The 16,275-nt window shown below is 40.7% G+C and overlaps 1 protein-coding gene across 1 annotated transcript in view; it reads left to right on the forward strand.

The window, feature by feature from the left end:
- Positions 1-16,275, forward strand: part of KCTD3 (potassium channel tetramerization domain containing 3) — a 92,078-nt gene that overhangs the window by 68,314 nt on the left and 7,489 nt on the right. The window contains exons 10-14 of the mRNA XM_019515905.1: positions 757-872; positions 9,544-9,631; positions 9,800-9,916; positions 11,234-11,404; positions 15,377-15,532. Coding sequence (XP_019371450.1) covers positions 757-872; positions 9,544-9,631; positions 9,800-9,916; positions 11,234-11,404; positions 15,377-15,532 — 648 coding nt within the window. The remainder of the gene's footprint in view (positions 1-756; positions 873-9,543; positions 9,632-9,799; positions 9,917-11,233; positions 11,405-15,376; positions 15,533-16,275) is intronic.

The following is a 16,275-nucleotide window of genomic DNA, read 5'->3' on the forward strand; positions in this document are numbered from 1 at the left end:
GAGATGCACCTGTGGATGCATGACAAGGTCCGGTTAGCCCTGCCAACCATGACCTCGCATTGTCGGCCCATGTTCATCTTAGAGTCAATAATGACTCCAAGATCTCTTTCTGCCTCCGTGCTCTCGAGTAGGGAGTAAGACTAGATTGCATTAATAATCCTTGTTACTGCATTTGTTTCCCTTGGTTAGTAGGACTGATCTCTCCTAGCCACAATTTTGTTTCTAAAAGTATATTTTTAAGAAGCAGGCAAGTTATTTGGACACATCTTTTTTTTAATAAAGTGACCATAGAGGATTATGCTGACTTAGGTGGAAGCCATGAAATGATATGGGAGGAATTCATGTATCTTGCAAGACCATGAATCTATCACTTTGGAATTTTAACTGTGCCTTTCCTTAATCGTGGGGTCAAGATGGATGACATACCACACAAGGGCATTTTAATGCTTAATTGAAGTTGAGTTTGAGGCCTTGGGCTTCACGTGGCTGTGAAGGAACAAAAGATTCTTTGTATTGCATGAATTTTGCCACCAAAGAGATACTGACCTCATTGGCATGTTGCTGTACACAAAGTAGAAGTTGTTTAAATTCATAATAATGTTTACCACTTTGTATTTGTATAGTACCTAACAAAATGAGGCTTTTTATTATGATAACCAGGCATGTAGTAGTAGAGGAGACACGTTTGATCTTTACTGTTTGTCTGTGGTTATTCTAAAAGCAGGATTAACAGACTTGTTTTGGTTTAATTTTTAGGAGTATTCAGTCTTGGAGTCCCAGTGGATGCTCTCTTCTTCATTGGCAACCAGTTGGTGGCTACCAGTCATACAGGGAAGGTGGGAGTATGGAATGCAGTGACTCAGCATTGGCAGGTGCGTTCAATTCAAGCATTTTATTAACGCAAGTATTATCAAAACTAACATAATTTGCTTGGAAATGAGCTAAATATCAATTTGTTTAGATATAGCTAATGTATATAATCAATATAATGCTTAATATTAGTAAGTATGTATGTATTGAATGCTATTCTGGTATCTGCATTTGACTTTTATAAGGTACTGATTTCTTAAAGTGTCCATCATCTTTAAGCCAAAGCTTCATGTCTTTAGCACCCAATCTTACACACTTTCAGGTTTTTTTTCCCCTATGGTACCATGGAGCCCGCAACTTATTTAGGTGCTTAATAAATATTAATAGTCAAACATTTTATTTCTTGACCACAAGTATGTTAAACCCTTCATCCTTAGGCATTACTGGTTATTGAAAAATTATTCTGTTCTTTTAGAACCTATATTTGAACTTACATTTGTTGGGGAATTACATATTCATTATTATATATAAATATTACTGTGGTTCTCAACAGCATGTCTGGAATTTAGGATGGGAGTTTCAAGAATGGCATAGTGAGGGACTACATTCTTTTGATGGCACTGTATATCATGCCTCAAAGACCTCTGTTTTATAGCTATACAGTCAGATTCAGTGTGATTTTTATATTATGCATTCTGACAACAGGAATAGAGATTCTTGGATTCCAGACAAGACCAAGGGAAGAGTTGGGCATTCATGCAAGAAACAAACCTTGTAACGCAGCCAGATGCATGTCTCTATGGCACAATATAGAGACAGATTATAATGAAATCCAAGAGGCTGCCTTGCAAATCTCAAGAGGCAGAACTGACCTGAGGCCGACTTCTGTAACTGCCACAGTAGTGGCTGAATAAGTTCTGATTTGACCCTTAAGCAACAGCCCTGCCAATGAATAACATGGAGAGTACAAAAAGGCAACTGGTACAGGACAATGCTTTGCTTCTACAGACGAGACTGACCTTATCTGTTTGCATTAAATGAAACAAAGCTGAAGTGCCTTTTAAATTGCCTTTTCTAACAACATAGAAAACACAAAAACACTTTGAGTTCCTTTTTCCGTTAATGATTTATTTACAAAAGTAACAAATGCATGAATATTTACACATGTCAACCCCCCCGTCTCTCAAACCAGTCTATCTTATGATACTGACAACCACGAGGCAGTAAAACTTAGTTTGAGGCCTTATTAAAGATCCAAAGTCTATATGATTATGAAATTAAAGATCATAAGGCATAAAATGTTCTTCTGATTGTTGTATGCCTTGGGCTGGGATAACTGGGGAATTTACTGGCAGCAACAAGGTTTTCCATAGAAAAGGAAAGGTAAATTTTTCAGAATAAAACCTGATAAATTATGAAAGTGAACCAGATTTCAAAAGGAAGATGCCACCATTGATTTTTCTCTCCTGCTCCCTCTTGCCATGCATAATCTAAATTGTACTCTGCAGTTATGGGCTAGTCTTTTTGGGGTTTTATAAAACTAGTCCACAAATCTGAAAGACACGGTACGTTCCTCATAGCCTACAATAATTTACTACAAAAAGGTCACCATACACTGAGCTCCTGTAGAAAACAGCTTGCTCCACCAGAACTGGAGGCTTTGGAGAACAAATACTTTGTGTGTGTTTATAGCTTGTCATCAAACTGATGCCCATATAAACTAAAGAAGTGCTCCATTCTCTTAAAATTAAGGTTTCTTTTTATTGATGTTTTCCCACAGTCTTTCTGAATTTTTCATAGTTCAAACTCTGCTTTTAAGAAGTTCTTCATAGCCAGCTATTCTCCCTCTAGCTAAAAGGAGATGCTTTTGCATTTTATGTAGTGCATCCTGAGGATGTTCTGAATTTTCCTCTGTTTGTAATAGATTTTGGCATCTCTTCTCTGATTCTCAGAAGTTTGGGCAGACTAGCTGAGGTGGCTTTCCCCTAATGCATGTTCCCTTGGCAAGATTTTGATGGCATATGATATAGCAAGAAAGTTGCAGGCATTAATTTAGCACTGAAGATCAGTAATATGAGAACAGTTAAGGAGTTAGATTTCTCAGTATTTTGAAAATCAGATAACTGGAAACAGCAGCTGTTTAATGCCAAGATTTCAATCTGTCAATAATGCTTGATAACCTTATGTGGCTCAGATCAAGCTACCTTGTAATTTTGGTTTTGTTTCTTGATCTATTTTATTTAAGTTTCTATGTACTAGGCAAAAGTTTGGGTTTGGTTTTCTTAAAAATTGTATTTGTTAGATAACAAAGATTCAACATTGCTGTTAAAAGGTGAATTAGATCAGATCAAAATAACCACAATTGTAAAGTACATTCACTTTGTGCTCAATCTAAGCTGAGAAAAAATTATGCTACTTCAACACCTGCCTGTTGTGCTAGTAGCACTCAAAAGTAAGTCAATACAGCTGTCTCACAAGCGGCATCATATAAGGGATGACTTTGCTTCATTTTATTCAATATAGATTCCAGTAAGTTGAGTTCTTTGGGCTCCTGGAAAGTCTAGTTGTGATATCTGCAGTCTTTTTATCTTGATCACTGCTATTGGTAATTTGTCTTCAGTATTCATGTGTCTTTTTCTGGAGCAATCCATCACTTCAGGCTTTTTCCTTGGGTAAGCCAAAAGAAAGATAATTGTAAGTATATTCCTAATTTGTGCCATTCTAGGGTCTAGTCCATTCATGTTTCTGTGAGAACTCAATCATGTTGGGACTATGACTGGTACGCTTGCCTAAATGCCATTTAAGTGATGAGATGCTAAGTCACTAAAACATTCTACATTTTTCAGAAAAATAAAGCTGGTTGTTATCATAAATACCAATATACCAGCTAGTGCGAAGCTCTTTTTGAGGAGACCTGCAGATTTTCATTGGGGTACCTTATTTTGCTCATCTTGTAAAACAACAGAATTTAATGCTAGTATTCTATAGCTTCAGCCAGTGTAAACTGGCAAAGCTTCACATCATGAGCATTTTTTACCAGTGACAACTTGGATCATCAGAACATTATTAAGCAATGCTAAAAAGTACATTAACTTCATTGAAGAAAATCAAATCCTTCTCTTCTTTCTGAACAGCTATACCTTTCTTCAAGCCCTGACATTGCTTTCAGTTTTATTGTGCAACAGCTTAATATTTAAGCAAATGTCTCTGTTGTTTTGTCACTTTCCATAGGAAAATTTTGGCACCTCTCAAGAAGATAAATTTGTAACCTTGGGCCGCATTGGACATATTTTTGGGGGGGAGGGTGTTATAAAAATGTATTTCTCTCTATATATAAGGTTATATATAATCTGCTCTCTAACCTATTACATCCCAAAAAGGTTAAACTGTTCTCATTACAAAAAACTGCACCTGCACCCCGGCGCCCCTGTACAAAGGCCTGCTGACCACCCGTACCTGTTATAATACCGGAAATGCGTGCAACACAAGCAAACTACAAAACAGTCCTTTCTGGTCCCTCCTACCAGGCCTCCCTTCATGTCCACCCTCACCCCACTAATGGGGTCAGGTACTCGGCTCAAAGAGGCTCTCCCTTGTTGTTGTTCCAGCTTCCACTGGAGGACCTGCTGCTGCTGCTGCCATTGTCGCTGTCTTCCGCTCAACTCATCTGTTCCTCTTCCCTGCTGCTTTCTCTCCCTTCACTTGGTGGGGGTTGTATGGACCTGTGCCAGGTGGCGTTTGCTGAGTCTTCTCCGTCCTCTGCTACCTATTTCTGGTGGTAGGTCCGGAGTTCACTCAGCACCATCTTCACACAGCCCACTACTTCTACGTCCTTTTTTCTGTACAGGAGCAGGTTCCTGGCCTTCCACAAGGCGCTTCTGACACTGGATGCAAACTGGTTGAACCAGAGCGATGGGCTCCCCCGGTGTTTGACGATGTGCCCATACAGCGCAGCCTCACTGGTTAGCCAGCTGATGCCGGTTACCGCTTCGCATAGCTGCTGTACCCTCTTCCATATGGCCTTGGCACAGGTGCAGAGCCACAGGAGTGCTTTATTGTCTCAGTGGCCCCGTGGCCACTGGGCCACAAGCAGCTGGGTCTCCCCAACTGCTCCTCTCTATGTCTCCAGGTCCTCACCGGGAGAGCTCGGTGAGTTGTGATCCAATTTAGGTCCCTGTGATCTTTGCACAGTTCCTTGTGGTGGATACGCTTCCACATGGCTTGGCATGCGTCGCCCAGGAGCAGGTCCACAGGTGATGTGGTGTCCCTTTGTCTCACTGTCTTTTGGATCTTCCTGTGGCTTTTCAGGGTTGCCGGGCCCATGTTCTGCAGGCCGTACACGTTGCAGCACTGGTTCAAGGTCTCATAGAACCAGGGCGAGTCCATGATCTATGGCCTGTGGTTAGTCGGGGTGAAGAAGACCCCCCAGTGTCTCAGGATGTGCCCTGCAAAGTACCTCCCAAGACACGCAGTTTTGGTGTCTGCCTCTGTTGCCAGCTTACAGATCATGGTCATGTACTTGGCTCATAGGAACAGAAGGATCTCTGGCATGCCCCTGCCCCTGGCCCTCTTGTCCTTGCACAGCATCTTCTGGGTGACCTTTTCCCATCTGGAGCCCCAGAAGAAGACCCACATGGCCCTCTGGATCCTGTGGGTGATACGCTTAGAAGGGGGGGAAGACCAGTGTGGCCTACAGAAGCACCGGTAATAACACCACCTTCACAATCGCAACACATTTCCCCCCCGCATGGAAAGGGAATGCAAGTGCTACAGCCCCAGTTTCTGTTTTGCCTTGGCCTCAGTCTTCTCCCATGCTGTTCTGTTGCTCAGCTCTGGGTTGAAATCTATCCCCAGGATCCTGATCCCCTTGCGGGGTACAGAGACCCCTAGGGATTCCAGGTCCCTGACCTCGCCCATGGGCAGTCAAGTGCTCTTGCTTACGTTCAGTTTGGCCCCCATATTGGACAATTTTTTTTTTTTGTAAAAATATATTTCTCTCTCTCTCTAGCTATATATAACCGATCCCATTACAGAAAAAAAACTGCACCTGTACAAAGGCCCACTGGCCACCTGTACCTGTTGCAGTCTACAAAATACACTCAGTCCTTTCTGGTCTCTCTGACCAGCCCTTCCTTCACGTCCACCTCTGCCCCGCTTCCGGGGTCAGGTACTCAGCTCAACTGGTCTCTTCATCATTGTCACTCCAGCTTCCGCTGGAGGATCTGCTGCTGTCCTCCTGTTGTTGTGACTGTCGCTGTCCTCTGGCCCACTCGTTTGGTCCTCTTCTCCACTGCTGTCACTCTCTTCTTCCCTTGGCAGGGGTTGTATGGTCCTGTGCCGCATGTCCCTGTGCCAGGTAGTGTTCGCTGTGTCTTCTCCATCCTCTGCTACCAATTTCTGGTGGTAGGTTCGGAATTCGCTCAGCGCCATCTTCACGTAGCCCGCTACCTCTACATCTGTTTGTAGAGGAGCAGGTTCCTGGCCTTCTACAAGGAGCTCCTGACACAGGATGGAAACTGGTCAAGCTGGAGAGAGGGGCTCCCCTAGTTTTTGGTGAGGTGTCCGTACAGTATGGCCTCGCTGGTTAGCTGGCTGACACTAGTCACCACTTCACAAAGCTGCTGTACCCTCTTCCATACCTCCTTGGCGCAGGTGTAGAGCCATAAGTGTTCTGTTGTCTCAGTGGCCCCATGGCAGTTGGTACCATGGGCAGCTGGGTCACCCCAACTGCCCCTCAGGGATAGACTAATGCAGTTCCTCTGAATTAACCATGTGATAGTAGCCATTGAGTGTAGTTCCCTTCAACACTGACTCTATTTGAAGTCATGGTGAGCCACTATATTGCATCCATTTGAACTTCCTCTTCATTCCCACAGCTGAGCTGCACCTTTGTTTCCCATTCCCAGTGCTTTCTGTTTCTTCACCAGCCTTAAATTTCTGGCAAACCTCACCAAATGGGGCTACAAACAGTTCACCCAGAATCCTTCTGTTGCTCCCTCTCTTAGCCTGTTGCATATGATTAGTATGGCCCCGCCCTCCATGATGTGAAGCCAGATCAGGTTCCCCCATGCCTCATCTGCATATAATTTTTTGGAGGCTTCTATGACTTGTGTCAAAAGCATCTGACTCCAGTCATGAGTGGGGGGCTTATTGGCACATGTACTCCAGATGCCCCCCAAAAGGATTTGTGTTAGCCCTTTAGTGCTACTATACATGAATACTGGGCGGTGCTGAGCTGCGGAGTCACCATGGCTTGAAATCCTATCAACTCTGGTGGGACCCAGCCCAACGAATTATGTAGGGATCTACAGGGATACAGGTTGTAGCTGTACTGGTCTACAGGCAAAAGGAATCGGAACTCGTGGCAGAGGTGATATCTTTTATTAGACCAACTAGATATTTCCAAAAAAAATCTTTATTTGCAAGCTTTTGGGCACACTCGCCCTTCTTCAGTCATAGGAGAATGTGAAGACTAAAATTTCTCCTAGATGGAATTGAAACTTTATATTTCACAGGAGAGCTGAAGGTGTTATAAGGTCTCCTGGTTGGAATAATTAATTTTGTGCAAATTAGGCTCAGGTAAAAATTAGAACGGTCTATTTACCTCAATGTCTGCTGTCAAGCAGGATGTTGAAGTATGTTTCCATTTAGTTTATGATATTTCACAGGAGGAGGAGGATAGATGCTCCTCTGGGCAGGAAATTCTCCTGTGTTGAGGCACTTTGAGCTCTGTGAACATGCAGACTGAGCTGGAACAATAGGCCAGGAGCCAGGGTGCCACTTCCAGGTTGTTCCAAGGTGTTGAATTAACTTCATAATTTTACAAGAAAAGAGCATTCATTTAAAAAATGGCTATAATACAACATCTTCCATGTTTCAGGGATACAGGTTGTAGCCATATGTATGTGAGACGTTTCTCCTAGGGGGGATGAAAATTCAGTCTTTGCATTCTCCTATTTCTGAGGGAGAGTGAGTGAGCCCAAAAGCTTGTAAATAAAGACATTTTTTGCAAATACCTAGTTGGTCTAATAAAAGATCTGATTTCATGTAGGGGTCTACTAAACTTGAGGCTGGGTGCCAACCATTTTCATGGGTGGAGCATGGTACACTCTCCACCCCCCAATGCCCCCCCCAATGCCTGTGGCTGAGGGACCCCAGTGGTCCCACCCCTCTGCTGATTTGGGGTGAGAGGTGGGAACTTTTGATGGACAGCCCTCACAGTCAGTCAGTGGTGAGGGGTGGGGTGGAAGCAGTCTTTCCATGCCAGCAGCCCCCCTCCCACCTTTCCCTGCCCTGGCAGGCTATGCAGGTGGGCCATAGCAGCCACAAGGACTGCTGGTTCTTCAGAGGGAGCCAACATTTTATTTTCACTGAGGTGTTTGGTTTTTTTTGGTTTATTTTCGGGGAGCCTGCCAAAAGGATGGACCCTATGCTTTACTGCAGAGCCTGTGCTTTTCAGTGGGGCCTGCCCAAAATCACTGTTTCCTTGAATATTGCAGAATCATGATATCTGTACATTCTTAATTATATGGTAAATCATGGACTAATATCATGCACAGTGGGCATGTCTACATGAGATGTTTATTGCGGAGTTGCCTAATTGGTTCTGGAATAAATGTCTCAGCATTTACACATGCAGTGCTATTAGGATGGAGTAAATTAACTCCACCTTAGGTTAGTATTTGTAAACACAAGTATTATCCTTTGGCAGAGATCTCCGTTCTGCAGCAGCACATGTGTAGATGGTGATGGGGCTGGATGGGACACGAGGGTGCTTTGGTGCGGGGACTACCTTCTGGCTAGCCCCACATTGTAGCGTCTTTGTTCCCTAGCGAGCCCCTCTACAGTACACTGAGCTGGGTTGGAGCAGCCCTGGACTGGCAGGCTGACCCTGGGGATCTCTTGCCAGCCAGGGCTGCTCTGACCTGACTCAAGGTGCTGTGGTCCCAGGCGCACATTCAAATGTGGTTACCAGAAGCAATAAACTCCAGCACAATACGTGTTGGAGGTTATTGCTGCGCATTTATTGCATATGTAGATGCACCCAGTTTGTACTATATAGAAGTAGGTGCTAAAGTGCTTCTTAAAAGTATATTTATGGAATACCGGTACAAAAATTTGCAAAAGTTTTAAAAAAAAAGTAACATGAATGTATTCTGGATGAACCGAAGTCTGTGGGTACTATATTTAGATTACTACAGCCATGTTTAAATTTAAGGTCTGTGTTTTCAAATTTGCATGTACTTGGGGAGAGCAGGTTCTGACAGTAAGGAGAGGAGGAAGAAGCTGGCTGAAGAAAAATATGGGGGGAACCAGGGGGCAAAAAGGCTACCTGACCCCTCCAGATTTATTTTCCTTGCTGTAGCAATGTGGAGGGGGGGACAAACACAAGGCAAACCACCAATAATTAGATTGTGTACCTGGAAAATTATAACAAACTTATAAATTTTCCATATATAGAATATATATATGTGATATAGCTCACACTGATATCATTGGTAACAGAGTTATTGAAATGCTGAAAACTTTGAAAATCCCTCCCTTATGTTTGTTTGTGATATGTACAGTATAAGAACCCAAAGAGATTTTTGTTTGGTTGGTGGTTTTTTGTTGTTGTTTTTTAATGGAATACAAAAAGCAGTAAAGTTCTTTTTGTTGTTTTTTAAACAACAGATTCAGAACTGGAAGAAAGCAGTAAACTAATGTTTTCAATTTCCTTTACTGTTGCACTAGGTTCAAGATGTTGTTCCTATCACAAGCTATGATACTGCTGGATCTTTCCTGCTGTTGGGTTGTAACAATGGCTCTATCTATTACATAGGTAAGAACAAAAACATTACAAGATATTAAGATTGTATTGTTCAATATTTCTGCCAATCAACAGTTATTCGTAACAGAAATAAAATTTTATGAAGGGATGAAGTGGTTTTCAAATTGATTTCTGAATTTTTGCTGTTTGACTTTGTCCATAATACCTCTCTTTTGATAGACATGCAGAAGTTTCCCTTGCGAATGAAGGATAATGATCTGCTGGTGACAGAACTTTACCATGATCCCTCCAATGATGCTATTACAGCGCTCAGTGTCTACCTCACACCCAAAACAAGTTTGTATAAAACTTCAATTTGTATTATACTTCTCTGAAGGTCAATAAACAGCAAGGTTTAAGTAGCACATATTTTAAGAATATTTCAGTTTAAGCAGCAGTTGCAGTGCTATATTTAATGAAATAAGCAAATCTTTATAAAAAAACAAACCTGTGTTTAAACGTACTTACACTTTCATATTGCCTGTATTATTATGTAAATTGTCATTTTGGGTGAGAATTTTTCTTAATTAAAAGAGATTCATTACAGTATTCTAGGATTTGGAATGCCCAAATATTATTGCTCCTGATCAAGATGGATTCATTCCCAGACCCATTTATGCAAATATTCATAGCATGAAACTCTTCTGTAGCATTCTTGTTAATCCTTCATTATTTTTTTTTAAAGGCCCGGTGTTCTTGTACCATCGTGTGGGTATGCTGGCTGCATCCTACATGTCTCTTTTTTTTTTCTCTTCCCCAGCATGGTCAGATTGTGCCAAAGTTGCTTGCTGGGAATCTGTATGCAGGCATGAAAGGTCATTAAGAAACCTTCAAAACATGGGTTCAGACCAAAGGGTACTAACAACCTTTGCAATTTGGGGTTGCTCTTCTGCTCCTGTGCATGCTGAGCATATGGCATCGTCCACAGCAAAGAAGAAAAATCTACTAAATGACTATAGACAAAAGGGCATCTTATTTGGAAGTAATAATTCAGCACTGATATGTTTCACATGCACCACTGTGGTTTGCATTCTTCTTTCTCTCATTAGCTGTTACAAGAAATCATGTCGGTAACAACACAAAACTAAAGTTTAATTTGTGTAAGTTACTATTTATAAATGTTTGGAAAATAATTGTTTTGTTTTGTTTTCAAATGAAGCTAGGTGGTATGTCAGGCAAGATTTTGTTTCTTTTCCATAACTGTATTTATGATGCAACTGAGAGGGAAGAAAAGCTTGAATGGCAGATTAGTCTTGCTGTTTTTCACTCTGAAAAACCCAGAAAGACTGCTTTGATGGTCTTACCATAGACCATCTGCGTGATGGTCTGATTTGTTCTCTTCCCTCCCATCTCTTTTTGTTTTGTTTTGTTTTTTTGAGGAGGGGCAGGGAGGCAATGCAGGAAGTACTGGGGTACATACTATATAATAGTAGACGGCAAATGATTGCCTTGGAAGTAAGCTCACTGACTTGGTGACAATTACAAAAATGTTTAAGTTCATTAGTTAGGAGTGCTAAAATAAGTAGTTACATCAGTACAATGAATAATGTTTTACCTCTTTACCAAGGGAATGTTGGTTTTCAGAAGACATTTCTGTGGTTGTTTCTGTTGTAGGTGTAAGTGGCAACTGGATTGAGATCGCCTATGGCACCAGCTCTGGAGCAGTGAGAGTGATTGTACAGCATCCTGAAACAGTTGGGTCCGGCCCTCAACTTTTTCAGACTTTCACAGTTCATCGAAGTCCTGTTACAAAGATCATGCTCTCCGAGAAGCACCTTGTGTCAGGTAATCTTGTTTACTCTGCACATATGCACGTGGATTACTTTTTTCTCCCTTTTTAATTTCTTAGCATAGTCATGAATTTTTTCCTTTTCCTTGTACTCCTGTTAGTTTGAATTTGCTAACTCCTTATTAAACGTAAGGGAGGACTTCTACATGAGGAGCACGTTAGGGCAAAAACAGCTGTTAAAACAATGAATGGAACTGAGAAGATTAAGTGTGTTGAAGATTTGGTTGAGTATATTATTTTTGCAATGCATCCCATCTTGGCATCTATTAGCAGTGAAAATAGGGTTGAAATGATTTATGCATTTGTCCTGGTCTTTGAGTTCTTCAAGATGCAATATATTTTACAAATATTAAATATCACATTTGCAGTAATTTGTGATTTCCTTCACAGAGAGGAATATTAAAGCTGCATAATTAGATACTAATTTCTGTAACCAGCAAGATATGAGTTAAATTAACCTCCTTCTCTATATATTCCAGGGTGCTGGTGGTAGTAGTTCTACATATAGCTGTAAATCTCTACTGAAATAAATCTGAGCAGAGGCAGCAGTCATATGGATTTTTTAACTGTAAAACAGTTGGACTGCTTTGCATCATGTTATTCATAGTACTGTTTTTAATCTCTGTATTTAATCTCAGTGCATTTAATCACTGTGTTACCCATAGCACTGGGTGTGTTTCATTGAAGAAAGGCAAGAAAATTTCTAAGGGGACTTGTTCATGCATAAACCCTTAGAGTAAATGCAGTAAATGTGTTTTGTATGAGTAGTTTCATGGTCAGATGGATTTGCACACATATTTGAAGGTATTTATATCAGTTCTCGGCCTCTTGAAGGATCAGATCATATGCTGTAAAGCAGGCAATTTTAAAGACTGACTTATATTAGAGAATGTTGTTAATACTGAATTTTTAAGCCAGAAGGGATCGCTGGGATCATCTAGTCTGATATGCCCAAGTCAGGTTAACAAACCTCACCTAGTAAAGAATTGGTTGCATGTTACACTCAAGACTTGTTTTATTTAGATCATAGTAAACATTACTATGAGTTGGAAAACTGTCTGACCAGTGTTATGGTAATGCTTGCTACAATATAAATAAATGTATCATAAGTCCTGGAGTCCTTGAAGACTGCTGCACTGCAGCGTATTGTTGCCGGGCCTGGGAACATCAGACAGCTGTTGCAATCCTGTGTCCCCTCTGCCCCCCACACCAAAGTCTCTCATTGTATTGCATGGTAGGTACTATGTTCTGGAGATACCCCTCAACAGAAAAGTCCTAACTTTGCTATGCTGTAATGGCACTTAGCATGTGTTTTACTGCTTGAACACTCAGCTGCTTGTGTTTTAAGTGCAGTTAACACATTCCAAGGCCCTAATTTGAAGAGTGATGGAGATTATTCTTAACTGTGGTGTAAAAAATACTGGTAAACTCCGAACTGTGAGTTAGAGCAGTGGGGACCAACCTTTTCAGCCAGGGTGCAAAAAAGTAAGCTCTGCACCATCCCTGAGTGCTATTCGGGTGCCCTTTCCCTGCCTTGTTTGTTGCTCTGCTTTGTCCTCCATGTCTTATCTGACAGTGTGCTGCATGCTCCCTCTCCTATCTGTTGTGTGCTACAAACAGAGGCTGCCTATGCCACTTGTGGCACATGTGCTTCTGATCACCCCTAAATTAGAGCATCTCTTTGTGAAAGACAGAAATTTGGATTTAAAGGTTCCAAATGGTGGAAAATTAACCAGTGAATCAGCTTGCGAAACGAAATGGTAATCACTGTGTTCTTTGTATTTCAGCGCAGTCTCTTAAATCATTTTAAAAACAGCCACAAAGGTTAGAAGTCAGAATTTGCACAGTACACCCAGTGTATGAAGGATAAGTCTGGACTTTTTTCAAATGTGTTTAACTTTATTCATAGTCCCCATCTCGAAACATCATACTGATTTTGCTAAATCATTTTTATTCAGATATTAAAACAATGATTAATGATGATCACCATTGTTCATGTTTTCAATCAAATCATTGTTTTCTGCATTTTATATACCTATCCCAAGATTCTCCCTAGCTTGAAAACAAGAACACATGCTGTTTTTCAAAAGGGAGTTTCTAGCCCTTACAATTGTGGAGAGCAGTAATTGGAATTGTTTAAATGTTGTTTGCCTGAGACCTGGTTTGCATACTTTTTTTTTGTATTGATAAAACTTTTGGTTAAGCCTGTGACTTTTTTTTCCCCTCTCTCTTATCTGCTAAAATCATTAAATTCGTTTCCCTTAGTGTGGACACAGTTGCATTGATATAGAAGTGTCTCATACTGACAGTTTATTCTGCTAAGCTAAATAGCTATAGGCACCTTGTGTAACTGCCAGCAACAAGGACATTGTATTGAATTAATGACAAATGTATTATATAGTACACATTGTTTGTATTAAAGTCAACGTGAGAGCCTCCAAAAGATGTGAACTGAGCACATGTATTAAAATTGAATAAAAATCATTCTTTAATTATGACAATATGTTTATCGATATAAACTTTTGCTGATGGATTATTTTAGCAATAATGTCTGTCCAAGAATTCAGATTTCCTCTCATGCTTGCTTTACCTACAAAGCCCTTCTCCAGCTGTCAGCACCCAGATTCTTGCCCCTAACTACACAAGGTTTTGAATACAAAAAAATCTGGAGCACAGCACAAGTTTAAAATACAGGGACAGTGTACAGTAAAATAGGTTTAATACTGCACATAACATATTGGCATGAACAAGTCTTTACTCTTTTTAATTGCTTTTTAATTTGAAGCTCCTTCAGCATTTCTGGTCTCCTGCTCTAGAGTTGTTGTAGTACTACTAATAATAATAAAACAGAGATTTTCCTGCAGAATTTAAATGCAGTTTTCCAGAGATTAAAGAGGTATCTGTTTGTAAAAACAAAACTTCCAGCCCAGCTGATTTGCGGTAGGCCATGAAAACTTTTTTCTTAAGTGTTACTGGTTGAAGTCCAGCCCATGTCAGTAGTAACTGAGATTTGGTTATATCTAGTCACTGGCCAATGTATTTGAAGAGTTGAAGTTTTTTTTCCAAGGGGCAAAGTGTCAGTATTGCAAAAACAGTATTACTTGCAGCCAACTTGCTTGTTTGCAATTTCTGCAAATGACTAAAGGTGCAGAGAGACTGAATTACACTTTCAGGTATAGATAAGTGGGGCCTGTTGACAGCATGGTGTTTAAGAGGCTACAGTACAGCTGCTTGCACTGTATTTGATTTGTGGATTGGATTTTGAGGCACTTTTGACTAAATTTTTGTTCAGCTAGTATGAGATTGCGGTTGCATTGATATTGTAGCTCCTCAAGTGATTAAATAAAGGATTAATTGTCAACTGAAATGAGGAGTCATCCAGCGTATAACTGGATGGGAGGGTGGGAGAATGAGAGGTTGGTCCACCACTTCTTGTGCTGAGATCTTTTCACTTCATTATATTCAGTTCATACTACTGGAGGAAAATAATGCAAGTGAGTCAGGGTAGCCACTAGTGCTGCTTAGCTAAGGAGCCAAGAACAGTAGATGAGATGGGAAGGTAAGAAGAGTGATTAAAAATGTAAGATGACAATTTTAAGTATCTTTAATGAATTTTGCTTTCTAGCTCACTGAAATATAATATGAAACTTAGTATCAACCACTCTACAGATGCTTCCTAAAAACCTTTCATTGCAATATTTGTTATGCTTTGTGAGAGCAGGAGAGAGCAGGACAAAAATTTTTGAGCCTGAGAAATGTGAAGAAAGCTTGAAAGTAGAGACCATCGCTCGAAGCCCATGTGATGCTGATTTAGTGTAAGACCTAATGGCTTTGGTAATAGCCTGAAAGTTGATAGCTTATAAAATCAAAGGTCTGTTTAAAAAAAAACAGTTTTTTTTAAAACCCAAAAGTTTCTTTCTTGGAAAGACTCCCATGTCTTTACTTTTTTCTTTTCTGTTTTGTTCTAGTTTGCGCTGATAACAACCATGTTCGGACATGGACTGTTACTCGTTTCAGAGGAATGATTTCAACACAGCCAGGTTCTACTCCTTTGGCTTCATTCAAAATCTTGTCACTGGAGGAAACAGAGAGCCATGGCAGTTACTCTTCTGGAAACGACATAGGTAGGCCAATATTACTGCATACTGGACTTTTAGAGTACTACTGTGCTTGTGGAGATTCATTGAAATTCAGTTAGGGGTGCCTGGGCTTAATTCTATTCTCATTTTAATACGGGCATCACTGGCACTGGCATCAGTAAAGCGGCTGTGATTTCCAGTAGTTGCAGTTACAGAAGAGTCAGATCAGCTTGCCTCTTAAATGCTGTAGCATTTCTTATATTTCTCATTGAAAATTAATTCCTAGTAAGGGTGGGTAAAGTCAGGTTGACTTTTTTTTTTCTCGCTTTGCCCATTTCTATTAAATGATGAAAACCGTTTGCCTGTTATTCTGAGTTATACCTTACTTTCCTGAAATGATTATCGAAACCAGTGGGTCTCTAACTTTTTAGACTCAAGGCACCCCTCCGTAGCTATTTTTTAAAAAAAATTAGTAGCACCCTCTGGCAAGCTTCAAATTAGTACATTTTTTATAAGTTCTGTAGGTCTGACTTCACACAGGCTCCCCACTTCCCCAGATTACAGATGTATTTGTATGTCCCCCTTGGTACTTAAGAGAGGTCAGTAAGACTAAAACCAAAATTGAATTCTAAAAGAATGATTGTATTAATGGGCAGATCCAGGGTTTTGTATAGCTGAGTGTAGGCGCAATGGCCACTTACTGCTTCTCTTCCCAATAACCTGCCTTGGGATGGGCAGATGACACCACGGGATCTGCAGCTGGGGACTTTAAAAAAAAAAAAAAAAGT

This window comes from Gavialis gangeticus, unplaced genomic scaffold, assembly GCF_001723915.1.
Source record: "Gavialis gangeticus isolate Ggan-Ray unplaced genomic scaffold, GavGan_comp1, whole genome shotgun sequence".
Classification (NCBI taxonomy): domain Eukaryota; kingdom Metazoa; phylum Chordata; order Crocodylia; family Gavialidae; genus Gavialis; species Gavialis gangeticus.